This window comes from Gobius niger (assembly GCF_951799975.1).
Source record: "Gobius niger genome assembly, chromosome: 17".
NCBI lineage: Eukaryota > Metazoa > Chordata > Actinopteri > Gobiiformes > Gobiidae > Gobius > Gobius niger.
Window position 1 is genome coordinate 9,114,035 of NC_136868.1, and position 18,618 is coordinate 9,132,652.

The 18,618-nt window shown below is 40.0% G+C and overlaps 1 protein-coding gene across 1 annotated transcript in view; it reads left to right on the top strand.

Moving 5' to 3' along the window:
- rab6ba (RAB6B, member RAS oncogene family a) overlaps positions 1-14,235 on the top strand; it is a 70,358-nt gene extending 56,123 nt beyond the window's left edge. The window contains exons 3-8 of the mRNA XM_079575001.1: positions 405-458; positions 3,006-3,111; positions 5,745-5,856; positions 7,063-7,156; positions 10,445-10,511; positions 14,006-14,235. Of these exons, the coding sequence (XP_079431127.1) occupies positions 405-458; positions 3,006-3,111; positions 5,745-5,856; positions 7,063-7,156; positions 10,445-10,511; positions 14,006-14,070 (498 nt within the window). The 3' untranslated portion in view covers positions 14,071-14,235. The remainder of the gene's footprint in view (positions 1-404; positions 459-3,005; positions 3,112-5,744; positions 5,857-7,062; positions 7,157-10,444; positions 10,512-14,005) is intronic.
- The last annotated feature ends 4,383 nt before the right edge of the window (positions 14,236-18,618 follow it).

An 18,618-nucleotide genomic window follows, 5' to 3' on the forward strand; every position in this document is an offset into this window, starting at 1 on the left:
GCAGTTTCCTCAGATCGCTGACTGTCCCGGATTAGTCTCAGGTTTGGTTCTGGTTTAGTCCTGTTTGCGGTGCCCAGTCTGAGCCGGTCCACTCACTGCAGCAGGGACTCAGAGCTGTCAGAGAGAGACTGCCCCCCGCCGGGACGTCCGAGATCCAAACACTCCCACCTGCTTTCACAGATGGGCACCGCGCGTCAGAGCTGCCGGTCCGTGCAGTATCCCAGCACTAATTCACGACTAAGGACGAAATCATAGCTAACTAAACTTTGAATTAATTTTACATTTCTTTTGCTTATTGAAATTAATTTGTAAAACATCATATAAAGTGTCTGTTTCTCCATTTGTCTTCATCATTTTGCATTTTCTGACCCGTACGCTTTGTCTCTCTCTTGTCTCACCTGCAGGCGACCATCGGCATCGACTTCCTGTCCAAAACCATGTACCTGGAGGACCGGACGGTAGGTGGAGGCCAAGTAATGCGTTTGGGCAATCAATTACCTGCATTACCTACCTAACCTGCAGCGCAAACAGTACTTAAAGGGAAGAACTAGAGCTTGTGAATGTGGGTACAAGCAGAGAGAGGGGGCAGAGAAGGGAGGAGAGTTCAGCCTTATGACAGCCTGGTGGATTAAACTTCAGTCGGCTGGACCTGGCCTGGAGACTCCACAATCTCTGCAGTGCAAATGTGCTTCACAGGAAGTACAGTATCTAAAACATTGCCGAAATGTACAATATCCTAGTGCAGGGGTGTCAAACTCATTTTGGGTCGCGGGCCGAAATTAAGCTCCCACGACGGGTCGCGGGCCACATATAATAGAGAAAATGTTCCCAATAAATGAATAACAATAAGCTGTGATTTGGTCAAAACGCCAACTTAACTGTAGCTTCATTAATACACCTGTATTGCACTTTACAAGCCTGTGTCACAAGGTCATTATTCATTTACTCCACACTCAGTGGTGGTAAGCTGTTATTGAAGCCACAGCCGTCCTGGGGAAGACTGTTCATTTACCACGTGGCATTTAATGTGGTGTTCAAATCCTGAGCTCTTATTATGTCAGTGCCCTCTGCTGGACACGTGTGGAACTCTTTCCTTTTTTTTACATTTAAGGCCCCCTAGTGGTGAGAATGAGCATTCTGGTTATTGTTTTTCTAAAAATCATAACTCCGCACAGGAATGGGCTAGAGATTTTTTTTACATACTCTGGAATTTATGCTCTACAGTGCAGGGGCCGGATTAAATCATCCTGATCCGGCCCGCGGGCTAGTGGTTAAAACCAATGTCCCCCTGCGCTACTCATACTAAAAATAAACAGTAACCACTTTTAAGACCGATATAGATGCATGTAAAGTAATCTGTCGGGTCAGGCTATCAATCAAAGTTTATGCACTGTATATTTTACATCATTTTAAAAGTGATGAGACCGAAGAGCCTCACGGGAGAATGAAAACATGCACAAACACAGGTGGTAGGTGCGTGTCAGTCTTTGGTGCTGCACACATGTTATGCAGCCTGTCATGCTATATGCCCTAATCAAACCTGCCCCCGGGTCCTTTATCATGGGGGACCACAGCGTGTTGACCTTGACAGTGTGATCATGAGGGTCCTGCTCAGAGCAATCACACAGCGCATGGCTCATGTTTATGGTTGATCTATCATGGCTGTGAAATGCGAATGTGGCGTGTGAGAGTGTGAAATCCATAAAAATCACCTGAATAATCGAAGTCGGTGGTTTTCCTCGGTTCTAGTTCTTCTTGGGTTAGACCTAGCGTTTTCCTGCTTTCAAACTGGTTTAGTCCTTGTTTACTCCATGTATTGACCTTATTTATATCTCACATAGTCCTTACGCTTCACAGACACGGAGCCATCCATCCATTTTCTCCCGCTTTATCCGGGGCCGGGCCGCGGGGGCACTCAATGAACAGACACGGAGCAAATGAGAAATTACAATTGTAAGAAATATAGAGACAATGGAGAGTTGTCCATTGTGCCACCCTTTAACAATGGTGGCACCGCGGTTAGCCCTTGTCCTTCACAGCATCTCCCGGTCCCCTACCACTAAAAACATGTGCAATAGGTGAATCCTCCAGCCAGGTGATTCTGACCACCAGCCTGGCTCCACATCTGGAGATGGGTCTCCGGGCGCCGCACTGTGGTCGCATACAGCTCCTTACGGGTTGACCCAGTGGCGTTGAAGGATGGGTCAAATGCAGAGAACAAATTTAGTTGTATAATGACAAATAAAGCACCTGCACCACTGCTGTCAGACTGTACAACACTACTGTGAAGCAACATGTGTGATAATCTTTGTATCTGCGTAGTCTATTATACTGTTTTTGTTTTTGTTTTTTTTAATACTTTTTGCCCCTTAAAGTTTTTGTAGTCATTGTATATAAGAGACCTCTATTTACTATCTAATTGTTTGCACATTTCCTGTCAATTCTGCACACCCAGAGTGTTTTTTGCTGAATGTAACAAGTGAATTTCTCCATTGTGAGATCAATAAAGGCTTATCTTATCTCTTAGCCTTCTTAAAGGGACTATACAGAGTTTAAAAATGTTAAAATTCTGTATTTTCCGACATGTTCCAGCCATGTCCTAGATGTGTAGAATGAGCCCAGACCTGTTCACCACAACTGCCTCTAAAATCCTGCACTATCACTCAAAAAGGTGTTAATTCGGTCCGAAGTGCCGTCCTGCACGAGCTTAATATAGAAGGTGCAGTTACACATATAACCTGAGGTGGCAGTAGTGAGTAGAAAATAGCGAACTTGCATTTGGCCCCTTTAAGAAAAAAAAGTCTGCAATCAAAAAAAGGACAAAGGACACGTTGCAAACCTCATTTGGTTCACAGTTTTTAGTCTTTTCGTACTTTTCGTACTGATTTTGCGATTTTGCTCTGTTAGAGGTTGCATTTTAAGCATTTACTGGATAAGATTTGGTCTCACAAATGGAGAAGTTCCCTTTAATCACTTCTCTCTCCCTCGTCTCTCTTTTTCGCCAGGTGCGGTTGCAGCTCTGGGACACAGCGGGGCAGGAGCGCTTCCGGAGCCTCATCCCGAGCTACATCCGCGACTCCACTGTGGCGGTGGTGGTCTATGACATCACAAGTCAGTAGGGCTTTATATCTGTATGTTCGTACGGCCTAGACACTACTATGAGTATACGAACTGGGTGTCTTTCATTCACACTCCGAGCACCTCCTGCCTCGAGGGTGCTGCTGATTATCTACAAAGTGCCCAACAATACTCAGATTTGCAATAGCCACACTTAAATGCCATATGCCGGTCTCCTAAGTCTAGATGCTTTGATTTTAATGTGATATTTGTTTAAAGTCGCATATAAAAACATGTTATAAATCACTTCTCCAGTTAAATAGCTCTTAAAGGTATTTCCCAGTGGAGTGTAAACCTGATTATGGAAATGAAAGCACACTCTCCCCTCACCTTGAGAAGGACATAGGATGGTCCCGTCAAATTCCCAGACCAAGAACAAGAAACATGGCATGACTGCATTGTTAATGAACGCAGCAAGGTCAGCGCGGTCTGTTTAGAGATTTAACACGCTTCACAACTACAGCGCTTTTCTACGATGTGCAGAGTGAATAAAGGAAACTGCATTCTTTTGTTCTGTCAAAGAGCGAGCTGTTGTGTTGATTTTATGTATCATATATTTAATAGGGGGAGAAAAAAAAGCATTGTTTCAAATGTAACCAGGGCCATAGACCATTCACTGACCACTAATTTGCAAACCTGATCCCCTGAAGCCTGGCCTGCCACACACCCCTTATATTAGACATAAAGAATAATTGTAAAGGCTCATAGATCAAGCGACGGTCTATGCTGTCAACATTCAAACAAAGAACCAAGAAGAACCGAAGACCGATGGAAGGGCACGTGATCAGTGATGCGCCACTTGTTCACAGGAATTGACGTCACCTCCGCAGGATGCGACCTTAAACTAATTCAAACTAACCCTAATCCTAACCTAGAGGATAGTGGAATTTACTAAAGATCGAGATAAATTGAAATAAATGTCGCAGGGAAAAGCAGTGGTGACGTCATTTTCTGTGGAGGTCTGGAGCTCCACTGATCATGTGACTCTCCATCCGCAGCGTTTAGACCAATGGACATGGAAAGCTCTTCTCTTTGGTCCTCATGGTGGGGAGCTGACATTTCTGTAATACCACTATATGATACCAATATTAGAAATGAAAAGTGGAAGCCTAAATCTATGATTGACAGGCTCTGGAGCTCTGTGGAGGCTCGTTGCCGGCTTCCTGCCCTTTTGACCTTTTAAGGAACAGGCTTCGTAGGAGGAAATTGAGCAGCCATGTTAATTTCACAGACCACTCGGGATCATGCATGCACTATGCATGGGGCTGAATGGAATACCGGTTATCTCTTCCATCCTATATGACCGGGGTGCCCAAACTTTTTGTCTCCGAGGGCCAAAATGAAAAAGTGCCTGTGAGTCACGGGCCAAACACGGTGATGTCAAGCACGAAAAACACATATAACTGCAAATTACAATGTTACTTTATTTTATTTACTTTTAATGTTTTCAATAGCCTACATTTGCATTTGATTCTATCTATGCAAATAACATGCTATATTAAAACAAATGGTAACTACGGCAAAAGCCTAATTTTAGTAGAACAAAATCAACCATTGTAGCAATTTAGTGCAAAAAAAACAAAACACCTGTATCTACAGCACCTACAGTAACTTTACCTCATTCATTCAAAGAAAATGCCACATTAGATTATTTTGAAAGGGTCAGTTCAGCATCAATTCTTTTATAAGTCAGTTTTAACATATGCTGTTATTGATGTCAACAACCTTTGCAATAAAACTTGAAAAACTGTGAAATTTGCTGCTACAACGCTCTGTGATTGATAAATACAAGAGAAAGACACCACAACAGTGTTTCCTTAACTTTGTGAAAGGAGTGAAACAGCGCCCCCAATTTTACGCTGGTGGTCAAAAAGTGTACTGCATCCATATTTACCTTTCAGAATCAATGGGAGAGAGTTAGTATCAACCACACGCAGCGCAAAAAGTAGCTCACTCTCTGGCGGGCCAACAGAATTGCTTCGGCGGGCCAAATTTGGCCCGCGGGCCCCACTTTGGGCCCCCCTGGTTTAGACCCTCTTGCAAAGAAAAACAACTTCTTATTGGTGACAATCAATGACAAACATGACTCTGCCCTCAATGGCTTAATTGTATGCACTATTTTCCTTTGTATACCAATGTACAGTGTTTTTAAGTTAATTTAGAGGCAAATTAACAAAGCCTCTCAAACACCTTCATTCAACAACAACAACAAAAAACAATTAAAAACAAAAAACAACTCTGGTCCAGAATACCACTTTTCTGTTGTTGCTTTCTCCCTTCCCTGTTTTGATTGATTAGGTCAATAGACAATAGACATAGATTCAGACTCACAAAAACACTCTCCTTTATGAAAGTGCTGCAGGCAAAGTGGCTGAAGTGTTTTGTGTGACAGAAATAAAATCACCATCTTTGGACCGCAGCATGACTGAACCTGCGCTGTTCGTACTTTTATCGTTTTTATACTGTTTTCTCAGGCTTTAGCATCACAAACTCCAATTCTATCATGAGTTTATACTTGGCATGACTACTTTGCCAATACTTGAACCTCGAATACTCATTGAGACCATGGCCTTGTACCACTTTTATGTACAAAGAGTTACAGTGAAGTATTTGTTTTGTCTTTACAGATGTGAACTCATTCCAGCAGACGACCAAATGGATCGACGACGTCAGAACAGAGAGAGGAAGCGACGTCATCATTATGCTCGTGGGCAACAAAACAGACCTGGCAGATAAAAGGTACACACGTAAAAGTGCTTCCTTTGAGTTTCTCCACACCTGACCTAAGTTATTCATATTCAGGGTTTCCACAAGGATTAAAAGTCATTAAATTAATTGTACCAAAATCGAGGCCTTGAAAACATTAAATTGGATTCCACCTGGCATTAAATCTTCTGAGGAAAAATATTGAGATTCCTTGACTATTTTCATTGCTTTTTACGACATAAGTTTGTAGAAAATACCAAAATGTTCTTACACTCAAACAACAGCAGTTTTGGTTTTGGTTGAAATTTTGCACATTTTTTTGCCCAAAAGTTTCCCATTGTGTCCCGTTTGCTTCTGGATATTGAAATTTCCCTCATTCCTCTGTTTGATGTAATGTTTGCAAATTAAAGCAGTACTAAGTAACTCCTTAGTACTGCTTAGTAAATCCTTCACGTAGTCCCTCTGGGGGTAATACAAGTGTTTATGGGATGATTGGGGGGTCTTTCATCTCCCCCTGGTGGCTCTGGCCAGAAAACTAATGGAATCATGAAGAAAGGGCAAAGCTAACTGCGTGCTAGCGCCACTTAAACAGTATTTACAGCCAAGTTTCAGTGAAAAAAAATTATCCCCATTGTGTAATTGTTTGTACAGCATCCCTCCCTCCCTTTGTCTTTTCTGTCAGCGTAGTATTTACTCTGACGGACATGTAATGAGTAAAAAAAACGCAATATGCTACGACACCTGCAGTGGCGCTTATGGCCTCTAGGGGCATGAGTTACTTAGCACTGCTTAAAGAAATTAAATATGCACAGATTTTTATTTTTTTTTGCATTTGTGGCATTAAAAATATATTATCTGAGGATTAAAATGCCCGGCTAATGATAATAATAATAATATGACAAATTTCAGGGATGTTGTTTCACCTCATTTCAGCTAATTATGACATACACATTTAAACATAGATGACAAATGAAAGCTGGGTTTATTTTCTTTTAAATATCACAAATAAATAAAACTGTCCAAATAAATGAAAGCAGGCAACACACAAAAACATAATATAAGATGGTTAATTTTTCAATTAACGTGAAGCAGCATTGGCAAAATGTGTTAAGCCTTTGCCCACTAACCAGAGGGCCAGTGGTTTGGGCATCACATGCTGTCACTGTTGTCCACATTTCCTCTTTCCAGACACTATGAAAGGGAGCAGGAAGTAGATTTTAAACTGTTTTTCTATTTCAGACAAATAACGATTGAGGAGGGAGAGCAGAGAGCCAAAGAGCTAAGCGTGATGTTCATCGAGACCAGCGCCAAGACCGGGTACAATGTCAAACAGGTGAGTCTCGCCGTCGGGTTTTGTAAGTCACGAGACACAAATCAAACAAATGTGAAACTCCAAAAGAGTCGTCGCTTTCTCACAACTTCAGATGAGGTAGCAACACTCTTTTTTTTCTACCAAACCTAAATTGACCTACATAATTACATACAGTGGGATTCATCCTGATCATTGTGAACGTCTAATCTGCCACTACAGGAAAGCAGTTATTAATACAGGGGTTCACTTACTTATTCCATGTTGTTGTAAATGTCTCAGGTTTCTGCAAAATGTCATGATAAATTGATGATAGCACGTTGTCCAGGCCCTGAGGTAACAAAACAGCCCCACACCATGATTCTCCTGCACCATACTTGAGCATAGGGTTTTGATATTGGTGTGCTGTTCCATTTTCCCTCCACACATGACGTTGTATGTTCCTCCCAAACTATTCAACTTTGGGTCCAACAGTCCACTGAATAATTTGGCAGTTGTGCTGTGGAGCATCCAAGAGCTCTTTTGCAAACCAAAGTTGAATAGTTTGGGGGAAACACACAATGCCATATGTGGAGGAAAAAATGGAACAGCACCAACATCAAAACCCTATGCTCACTTTGAAGTCTGGTGCAGGAGAATCATGGTGTGAAGCTGTTTTGTTGCCTCAGGGCCTGGACAACATGCTATCATCAATAGAAAAAATCATTCACCAGTTTATCAAGATATTATGCAGAAAAAGCTGAGACATTCTTAACAGCGAGGAATAAGTAAGTGAACCCCTGTATTAAAAAGCTGATAAATGCAGATAAGACGCTCTCAATGGTCAGGATGAATCTTGAACTATTCCTCTTTACAAAACTGCTGCTTTACAAAATTTCTGGGTTCACTTACTTTTTCCTCCCTTTCCGAAAATGTGTACATGTTATGGCTAGTAAAAATATGATGGAAATGGAAATGTTTGGGTGGTATTAGTTAAAGCAGACACTGTTTATTCATTCTTATGATTTTAATAAAGATCAGACCATATTTAGTGATCAATTTAGTCAAGGGTTCACATACATTTTCCTCCCACTGTACATCTCTAGATGTCGCTAAATGCTTTGCCCTGGCAACAACAAAAGCCAATCTGTTCTGAGCACAAGTCAACAGGCAGCCAGTGTCCGTTGAGTTCATAAGAAGTGATGCTGCTCTGTTTCTGCAGCCGGCGAATGGTGCAGCTGCAGTGTTTTACACAGAGGAGGCTGTTGTCGCAATTATAACTGTCACATGAGGGTGATATAAAACGACAGCGCAGCATCAAAACAAGCTCACTGCAAAATGTGACCACAAATGAACAGATTTACTGAACTTACAAGGCAAATTGTAGCTTTTTTGTTAAAGACACAACTCTTAATCACTCTTAAACAAAATATATAAATGTAAAGCTCAGAAGACCAGAAGTAAAAACGTTAAAGGAACAGGCCAGCGTTTTTCCATACTGTGATATGTTCTTACCTGAGCTTAGATGAGTTGATACGTACCTGTCTGGTCTTTGTGCAGTATGTAGAAACGGTGGCCTGTTCCTTTAACACATTAATAATTACTCAAGTAAGAATTAAAAGTAAGAGTAATTGTTGAAAACTACTTAAAGGGACTGAATGCAAGTTAGCCATTTTATGCTCACTACTGCCACCTCAGGCCATATGTGTAACTGCACCTTCTGCTCGTGCATGACGGCACTTCGGACCCGAATTAACACCTTGTTGAGTGACGGAGGCAGTTGTGGTGAACAGGTCTGGGCTCATTCTACACATCAGGACATTGTTGGAACATGTAGGGGGAGGAAAATACATAATTTTGACATTTTTAATCTCTGTATAGTCCCTTTAAGAGTGCTTTGTTACTCTTTGATCACAAAAGTCTCTCTTTAGTTCTGGTATTGATATTGCAGATAGGGAGACCACCGCAAATAGTCGTGACCGACATGAGAATTCCTTTGCTATTCTGGCCCAAAATCACACATACAGATAGAAATGTGAAATAGGATTTGGATTTTTGACATACATCAATAAATAAATAAACAATGAATACAGAAAATGTCATCAAAACATGCAGTTGAATGTGCTTTGGGCCAGACTTTTTATATTCTGCATATATTTTTTATTCATTAATTTATGGCAAAAAAGATCAGGAAATGTAGATTAAATGCCTTACTTATCTTACTTGACTTAAAACAACTGCACTGCTTTTCAGCAACATTTAAGGCCTTCATTTTGGCGCAATTCCTTTAATAGCTCAAAAAACTGGTGGATCATTTGTCATTTTCTATCTAAATCTAACTTTATTGACAAAGTGGGACATTATCTTAATCGGTGGGATGAGGGATGAGGGACAAAGGATGAAGTGGCTGTGCAGTGCATCCAAAAGAGGGACATGTTGTCACCCGAGTTTAAAGACACTAAATGGTCTCAACTTATATCGCGCTTTTCCACCTACATTAGGCACTCAAAGCGCTTCACAGCAAGGACCCACTCACCCATTCATACTCTCATTCATACACCAACGTACGCAGACACTGGGGCAATGTGGGTGAAGTGTCTTGCCCAAGGACACAACGACAGTGTGCACTTTCAGGAGGTGGGATTCGAATCCCCGACCTTCCGATCATGAGACGACCCGCTCTACCATCTGTGCCACTGTCGCCCAGACAGATGCAAGTTGGTCATTTTATGCTCACTACTGCCACCTCAGGTCTTAGGTGTAACTGCAGCTTCTATATTAAGCTCATGCATGGCGGCACTTTGACCCCGAATTAACACCTTTTTGAGTGACAGTGCAGGATTTTAGAGGCAGTTGTGGTGAACATTCTACACATTAGGACATTGTTGGAACATGTAGGGGGAGGAAAATATATAATTTTAACATTTTTAAACTGCGTATAGTCCCTTTAAGGACAGATAAAACATAAAATAACATATTGAATGTGAAATGTGAAATGTGAAATGTGAAATGTGAAATGTGAAATTTTCAACGAACACACCATTAAAATGAGAAGAAATAAATAATGCTTAAGACATGATACAACAAAATTTGTCCAAGTTTAAATTAATTAAAGTTTGACCCATTTTCATTCGTCACATTAAGTTTTTGCCACTCACAGATTCACCCACAGTGGAAACATCTCACCTCTGTGTCTGAAATACTTGAACACAAAACAAAACCATTACAAATGACCTCATAAACACCATTCTTGCATACATTTGTACATAATACAAGGACACGCTGTCAGATGTTTGTATGTGTAAACGTCTAACCTTCGTTTTTGTTTGACAGTTGTTTCGACGTGTGGCCGCGGCTCTTCCCGGGATGGAGAGCATGCAGGAAACCAGCAAAGAAGGCAGTATCCTTTACACGAGATTAGCAGACAGAGAGTTACGACAACTCCAAACAGGGCGAAAGGAGACCATGTCTAAAGATTCAGGTTTAAATTCAAGACTTAGCCAGGCCTGAACTATTGAACAAAGAAGACTAATATGATTAAAGAGGGGTCCACAAAACGCAAACACCAGACGACCAAAACATGATTAAAAGTAGCTCTAAATTTTAGTTAATCAGACGTGCACTGCCGCAGAAGAACCCACTTGTCAATTGTCAATTAATCCATAAACCTAAATCCGAAAGTGCCCTTGGATGCAACAGTCCATCCACACTGGGCCACAGTAGAGCACTTATTATGCTGTACTGATCGTGCATTTCTTAATGGAAGGAGGCAGGTTATAAACTCCGTAATTTAACAGCCCCTCTGAGATGATCGCCTGGACTTTTATTGCTGTCATATGTATTTCTTGGTTATAACATCATTCATACAGAGCCCATTACCGTGATATCTCCTCATGTGTATAGTAGAGCTGTCCTAATGAGAGGAGACCGAGGTGACGGACAAATGGCCTTTAGCTGAGCAGCAATATTACAGCTGGTCTGTGTAATATACTGTATTCAGCGACTTCATTGGCTGTATTTAACTCTTTGCAACGATACAACCAAAATATCACTGTGAAAAAAAAGTCAAGCAATCAGCTCAATTCAGGTGGCGAACATTTAAAAAAATATGGTGTAGAGATGGCAGACTAAACAATTAATCCTTGGTCAGTGATTTGAAGCGCTCCAGCTCCAATACAATATTTTACCAGCACATACAGTATGCAGCCATGGATAAAGTTTTTGACCCAAATAGCCTTGAAAATGTTTATTAGTACAACATTTTTGGCCCTTTGGCAATCGGTGTTTACTGTTTATGTTTATTCAAGTTCAAGTTTATTTATGTTGTTGCACTTTTTATGCCAGGGACGGCTCAAAGTGCATCACACGAGTTATGGAGGAAAAAATACAAGGACTTAGATTTCCAAACGGCACAACGGAGGGAAAAATAGGCAATAATAGAAAATAAAAACAAGAATAACAGAATAGATATACTATATATATTCATATAAAGCAGGTCATAAAGGTGAGTTTTTAGCTTGGGTTTAAAAGTACTGAACATTGTCTCCAGTCAGAAGGTCAAGCAAATACTTTGGGCCCAAAGCCAACCACAAAACACAGCCTTTGTTGGAAATAGTCACAATATTCTTCATGATGTTACACAGCTCCTTTCTTACACAGAAAGAGCAGGGAGGTCCTGTTTGAAAGCTTGAAACATTTAGTTCCTGACATAAAAAAAACTAAGTCTCAATAATCTTTCTTTCCAAAGTTGTTGAAGATGGCACAAGCATTAACCTCAAAGGATTAAAACCAATGACCAATTTGACACCGTTTCCAGCAGATGGCGCTCAAGTCTGTTTGCCCGTTTTGTTCATGTCCAGACCTGGCTCTGCTTTCATCATTGATAAACCAAAAATCAGGTATAGGGCCTTTAATTGTCAACGGATTCACAATAGCATTAAACTTGTCTTTCAGCACATGGTGCAAAATGAAAGGTTGCAAAAACTAAGCATATTATTTTATGCCACCAGCTGATTTAAGATTTAATGGAAGAGCAAATATTAAAGCGAGTCTGTAGTTAATTACTTTTTTTTTTTTTTACTGGGGACAGGTGGGTCAAACAGATTTATGGAAGATGTCAGGGCCTTTAGAGAGCACTCCTGCAGCTCCGCTCTCCTCCTGCAGCTCGGACTGTAATCACAGGCCGCACATTTAGAGGCTGGACCCGGATCAAGTCCTGAGGTCCAGCTGTTAACGGGGCGCAGGGGCCAGTCGCACTTATCTCAATATCACACACGAAGAGAACTGGTCCCTGGCACCCAATTCATTTTCAGGCTTAGGTCAGTGCTAAAGTGATTTAAACCTAGGACAAAAAACACTTTCCAAGTTGAACACGTTTTTGTCTTCATTTATTCTATATTCCGTATCCTCTTTGTTCAACATCCGCCCTTATGGAGGCTATAGGACATTAATTAGGGGATTGATTAAAGAAAAATCTTTGCTATAGTAAAGATACTCACTGTTTATTTAAGAAGAAGGACTTTATTTACTACGTTCTGTTCAATATGTTTAATCGATTGAATAATGTCCTCACCGAACGGTTGTTGATTAATGTTAACCACTGTTTCTGTATATTCATTGTGGAATACATTTCATACATATTTATTAACTCAAGACAAATGACAGACTATATTACAGGAAGCAGTTGCTTGATTTTATTAATTTTTGATTCGATTTTTAATTCTGTTTAAAATCACATGCATCTTTATCTAATTTCTCCTAGGTTTACGATTATTGTGAGTATTAATTTTTATAGATTCAGCTGATGATGCCGATTAATCGAGTAACGGATTAATCATGAACCCCCGATAGAAATATTTCCAAAAACTGTTCTTGAAAAATCACCCTGGTACCCATGGAAACTCCTTATTATTCAGTGAAGTTTGTGGAAAATTACAAGTGCTGTATCTCTGGGTGATCATATTATACCATATACCATACTAACTTTATTGGATGAAAAACTAACCTGCTTAAATCTCAAATTCTGCTGCCTTTCGTCACATCTCCATGGAGACGGGCTGGAGACGTGCCCACTCCCAGTAAAGTTTACAGTCATATCTAAGGAAGGGTGAGCCTCATAAATGTTTCTTTATACATTAATGGGGTATTTTTCACTGATGAATATCTCTTGTGGCCTTAAAGGAATTGGCCACCATTTTTACATACTGAAATATGTTCTTACCTTAGCTTAGACGAGTTCATTTGTACCTGTCTGGTCTTCATGCGTGTCCTCAGTCACGTAAACACAGCACAGACGGCGTTAGCTTAGCCTCTCCCCCTCTCCTCTATAGCTCCAAACGAGGTGAAGATAGAAGCTACCAAGCTCTTCCACGTTTTCCCTATTTAAATATGGTTACGTGAAGTGATACACGATCCAAGTCTAGTTACACAAAATTAAACAATGTGGATTTTCTAAGCGGATAAAAAGGGGAACTATATTGTAAGGCGTAATAATACATAGTACTTCGGCATCCACACAGTAAAGTGATGATATTACTGTGCGGACGCCGAAATGTAAAAATGGTGGCCTATTCCTTTAAAGCACGAGACAGGGGCAGATCAGGTCATAGAGGTAGGAGGGGGGCTGGCCATTGAAACATTTAAAAGTAAATAAAAGAATTTGAAAATCAACTCTAAAACGCACAGGTAGCCAATGAAGTGAGGCTAAAATCGGTGATATGTGTTTCCGTATGGTATAGGTAGTTAGTATTGATCTCTAAAATGAGTGGAAAACCTGGCTACTTCTACTTATCATGCTCTGCCGGCATCCATATGGAAATGATGCCCTCTAGTGGCCATCCTTGTACATGCACATGTCAGAAGTCACCCTTGAATTTCCCCTAACAATTCCTGCAGTGATCGACATCAAACTGGACAAACCGCAGGAGCCACAGACGACTGAAGGAGCCTGTTCCTGTTAATATTCGCCACAGAACCACCCCCACCCCCCCTCGACCACCACGCGCTTGTAATCTCGCTTCCTATCGGTTCACTTTGCACGTCCTGATCCGGCATTTTCAACCAGAGTCCTGACTGAAGTTTGAACTTGCAACGTGTCAATTCGGTTACAAAGTAGTGTAGCCTACTTTGCCAAAAACAAAAACAAAAAAAGATGCCAATTAAAGAAAACAAAAAGAGTATTGGAGAGTACAACTAATTATCAATAATTGTCAAAGATTTTGTAAAGAAGAAAATATGTTATTGCGGTTTTCTTTTTGTATTTTTGTATAAACAGGGAATCCCTCTGTAAAAGAAAAAAATGTTTATTTAAGATGCAAAACAAAGCTCTGCGTTAAGAGCGTGAAGAATGTTTTTAGAAATGTGGATCTTGCTACTGTTATGTTATGGACTACAACAAATCTGGCAAAGCATTATGACTTAGGGCAGGCTTTTTTTTGGAAGGGTCAGACTGTAATAACTGGACAAGTAGGTCTGCAGTTGGTCATAATGTGTTGCCTGATCACTTAAACAGCCCCCTGTACCATATTTGACACATCCCTGCTGTCCATAACCGTAGTTATGATCCGTCAGACCTTTGGGGGGCGAAGAGAACAACATGTTGAGTATCTAATGCATGCGAGTCTTTGAGCTTAGGTACAGTGTGTCCGTTTACACCACTTTGAATATGTAAATCTCACACCAGTGACTTACTGCACTCTTTGTTTGAACTGGATTCGTACTTGACTTGAACTTCTTCTTCTTTACTGTTGTGGAAATGTTTTCTGTACAGGCATTACGTTAGGATTTACGTGTTGAACTTCATAGCAAAAGTCCGGCTATGTCCACACAAGGAACTGGCCGTTTTTCCATACTGAGATATGTTCTTACCTGAGCTTAGACGAGTTGATACGTACCAGTCTGGTCTTTGTGCGTGCCCTCAGTCATGCAAAAAGACCTAAGATGTTAGCATTTAGCCTCTCCTCCTCTCCTCTATGGGGCCAAACGGGGGTGAAGCTAGAAGCGACCAAGCTCCTCCATGTTTTCTCTATTTAAATACGGTTACGTGAGTAAAGGGGTACTATATTGTAAGGCGTAGTAACACAAGCAGTACACATCGAAGTGCTCATAAGGTGTTTGGCCCCATAGAGGAGAGCAGGAGAGGCTAAATGCTAACAACATCTATGGTCTTTGGACTGAGCGCACGCACAAAGACCAGACAGTTACACATCAACTCGTCTAAGCTCAGGTAAGAACATATCTCCGTATGGAAAAACAGCCTGTTCCTTTTAAAGTGATTTGATCTGATATCCAGTACTTCTCTACCACGTCCACTGCAAACTCGATCATGATGTTGGAGACTCCTGCCGCACCAAACTGTAAAGTGCAGGGCTACAATGATCAATTATGTTTGCGGGATAGAGCGGCATTAGGGATACTGAAATCTGAACAATATAGACCACACTTTCCATTTTTCACTTCGATTTAAGATTCTAAGGAGCGCAACCCTTTCACCCACTTCGAAATCTGCTCTGGTTCCAGAAGTACGATTCGTTCTTCTCAGACTCTGCCTTTTGGAAAAGTCAAAGAAAATGTACAAGAGTGATGGAAGCAAATCAGCTACGAACATAAGACGCATTTCATACTTTTTCCATTTAAAACAATCGCATGATCAGTTGTGACTACGAGCTGTGTCATCCCTTTAAACACTTCATATTAAACTCAATACGGGAAAAATGAATGGGAGCTTTACTTCTAGAACCAGAGCAGGTTTTGAGATGGCTAATCAATCAGCGTTGTGTTCTGTAGTGCGGACATAGCATCCCACTTGTGTCATTTTACGCACAACTTTGTTTAAGAGTTTTGTCATACATGTTGCCTAAGTTGGGTGTTGCCTTTTCTCACACAGTGCTTTCAAACTAACCCCACAGTCTACAATTTTGCACATCTTTTTCCTGACTTATACACGGCCGTTGTACAGCAACATATTCAAAGACAATTGTAAAGTGTTCTGTCGTTCGCTGCTTGAGTTGAAAACTACTGACGTGTGTTTTATAGAGCTAATCTTCACTGGTGTTACGTGAGCCAGCAAGAACACTACTTTGATTTGAGATTATTGCACTTTTTATGAAGATGTTTTAGGGTGACTGGCTTAGAAATACTGTATGTATAAAAGTCTCCATTGACATTACTGTGTCTTATAGTAAAAAAAACAAAAAAAATATTAAAATGATGTTGAAAAGGGAAACAGTGCTTAGATGTGTCCTGTGCAAAGGTCTTGGGCAGCATAATGTTGAGAAATACATGAAATGATTAATACAAAATAAATCAATAAATACTGGCACACAGAAGCTCACACTTTCAATGGGTTTTTAGTCACTGGCAACAAGTAAATCTAATTCTAAAATTTTGGTAAACAGACCAATTTATACCTGGGGCTGTCCCAGTTTTGAACCATCTCTGTCCCAAGTTTTTCCAAAATGCAGGATCTGTCCTGTGTTCTCTTTACCAAGGTGATGCTCAAAATGCTGCACTTAGCTTAGAAGTCAATATCTTTGCTCTTTCACAAAGTATAAGCCAATTACAAAGCTCAAAAGTCTTAAAGGGATATTTCAGGACATAGGGCCTCATTTCCTAGTTATCCAGAGTGTTGTTGATTTCTGGAGATATTTATATATATTTTTTAATTCATGCAGTTTGAAGAGCTATGTGGTGCTAGGCTAGTGCCAGACTAGCGCATGTCTATGGTAACTAGTAGCCTGCATTAAAAACAGCCTGACCCAAGCAGTGCACCTGAGGCATCTCTTATAACACCAGACTACTGATATAAATGTCTGTGTTGACTGAATAATGTTTGAATTTTAAACATTTTACATTTAAAAGAACTTATATTTTAGCAGCTTCCTGGTTGTAGCTACGCAGCGGCGGAGTGATCTGCACGGTTGCCGGATCTACAGTAGTTTGTTTACCTGCAGTCGGCGTTACTACACGTGGAATTCACAAAGGATCTTTCTACAGATCAGATATGGCAACGTTTGGAGGACGACCCGATGATTTTGAAGAGGTTTTTAATGCAGGCTACTAGTTACCATAGACATGCGCTAGCCAAGCACCGCTAAGGACTGCATGAATTAAAAATATATATATCTCGAGAAATCAGCAACACTCTGGATAACTTGGAAATGAGGCTCTATGTCAAAAATCCTGAAATATCCGTATAATCTTTAACCTCAATGCTGTTCCATAGCAATAACATTAGACATTTGCAATTGTTCAGTTTTACCGTTCAGATTGAGTAAATAACGTAAAGATGCCCCAGTGAATTCATGTTGCATCCCAGTTTTCCCGTTTATAATACTGAAAATCTGGTTCTAAAGACAAATCAGTTTTCATGAGATTAAGTTGAGTCTTTGCCATTTTCAACCTGGTTAAAACTTTTGCACAGTACTGAAACTTGAATGGGCCAAATGTTGATTTATATTATGTGAAAACCCCTTAACATTACTAATAGGTCAAATAGGTCACTGCTCGTCAAATAAGAATATACAGACTTTGCGGCCTTCTCAATTGAGCGGTGCTCGTTTTGTCCCGTGCATTTTTCCCCAGTAATGACATGGTTTGATCTATTTCCAAATGAAGGAAGGAATCTTTGTGACGCAGACCCACAGTTTAATGTCTCCCAAAGGAAATGAGTGTGCTGTCCATCCACTGTACAGAGATCTGGCATGTCTCTACAAACGATTATTAATAAAGATGTCTTAATACCAAAGATGGTGTGAGTCGTTTTTGCTTAAACATTTACGGGCACTTCAGAGAAACTATTTTCATCTTCAAAATTCTCATAAATACAGGTAGCGTTGTACGGCAGAGTAATTGCATGGTAACAACATGGTAAAAGTAAAACCTAAATTAATTGCGGTAATAACGTGGTAACTGTTTATAGTAATATGATTAATCCTAACCCAGAAAAAAATTATATAAAATGTAGATGAAAACTGAAAGAATATCGTATTTTCGGTAACACTTCATTATAACTGAGTGAAATGAGTTAACACTTAATTCATCATGAACAATTTATTAGTTAAGTAACAATAACTACTTAACAATGAATAAGTGAAGCATGTGGATTGCTGTTCATTATGAGTCAGGCATTAACTGCTGTAGTTTAGTTATTAAGTATTAGTCACTCTTCACTAATGAATTGTTAATGATGAATTAACAATAACGATAAATAAGGTGTAGTTATTATTAACCTCTTAACTCCCGCCTGAACCGAGAGAATCTTTTTCCTCACGTCATCAGATTTCAGATCATTTTTTTGTTGGGTATTCAACTCAATTTTGTAACTTGTTTTGTCATTTTTTGTCACATTTTTGTCATTTTTTTGTCAATTTTTGTCACGTTTTTTGTCTTTTTTTTTATTTATTTTTTGTCAATTTTTTTAATTGATTTTTTGTCCACTTTTGTCACATTTTTTGTCACATTTTTTTCGTTTTTTCGTCAATTTTTTTTAATCAATTTTTGATCATTTT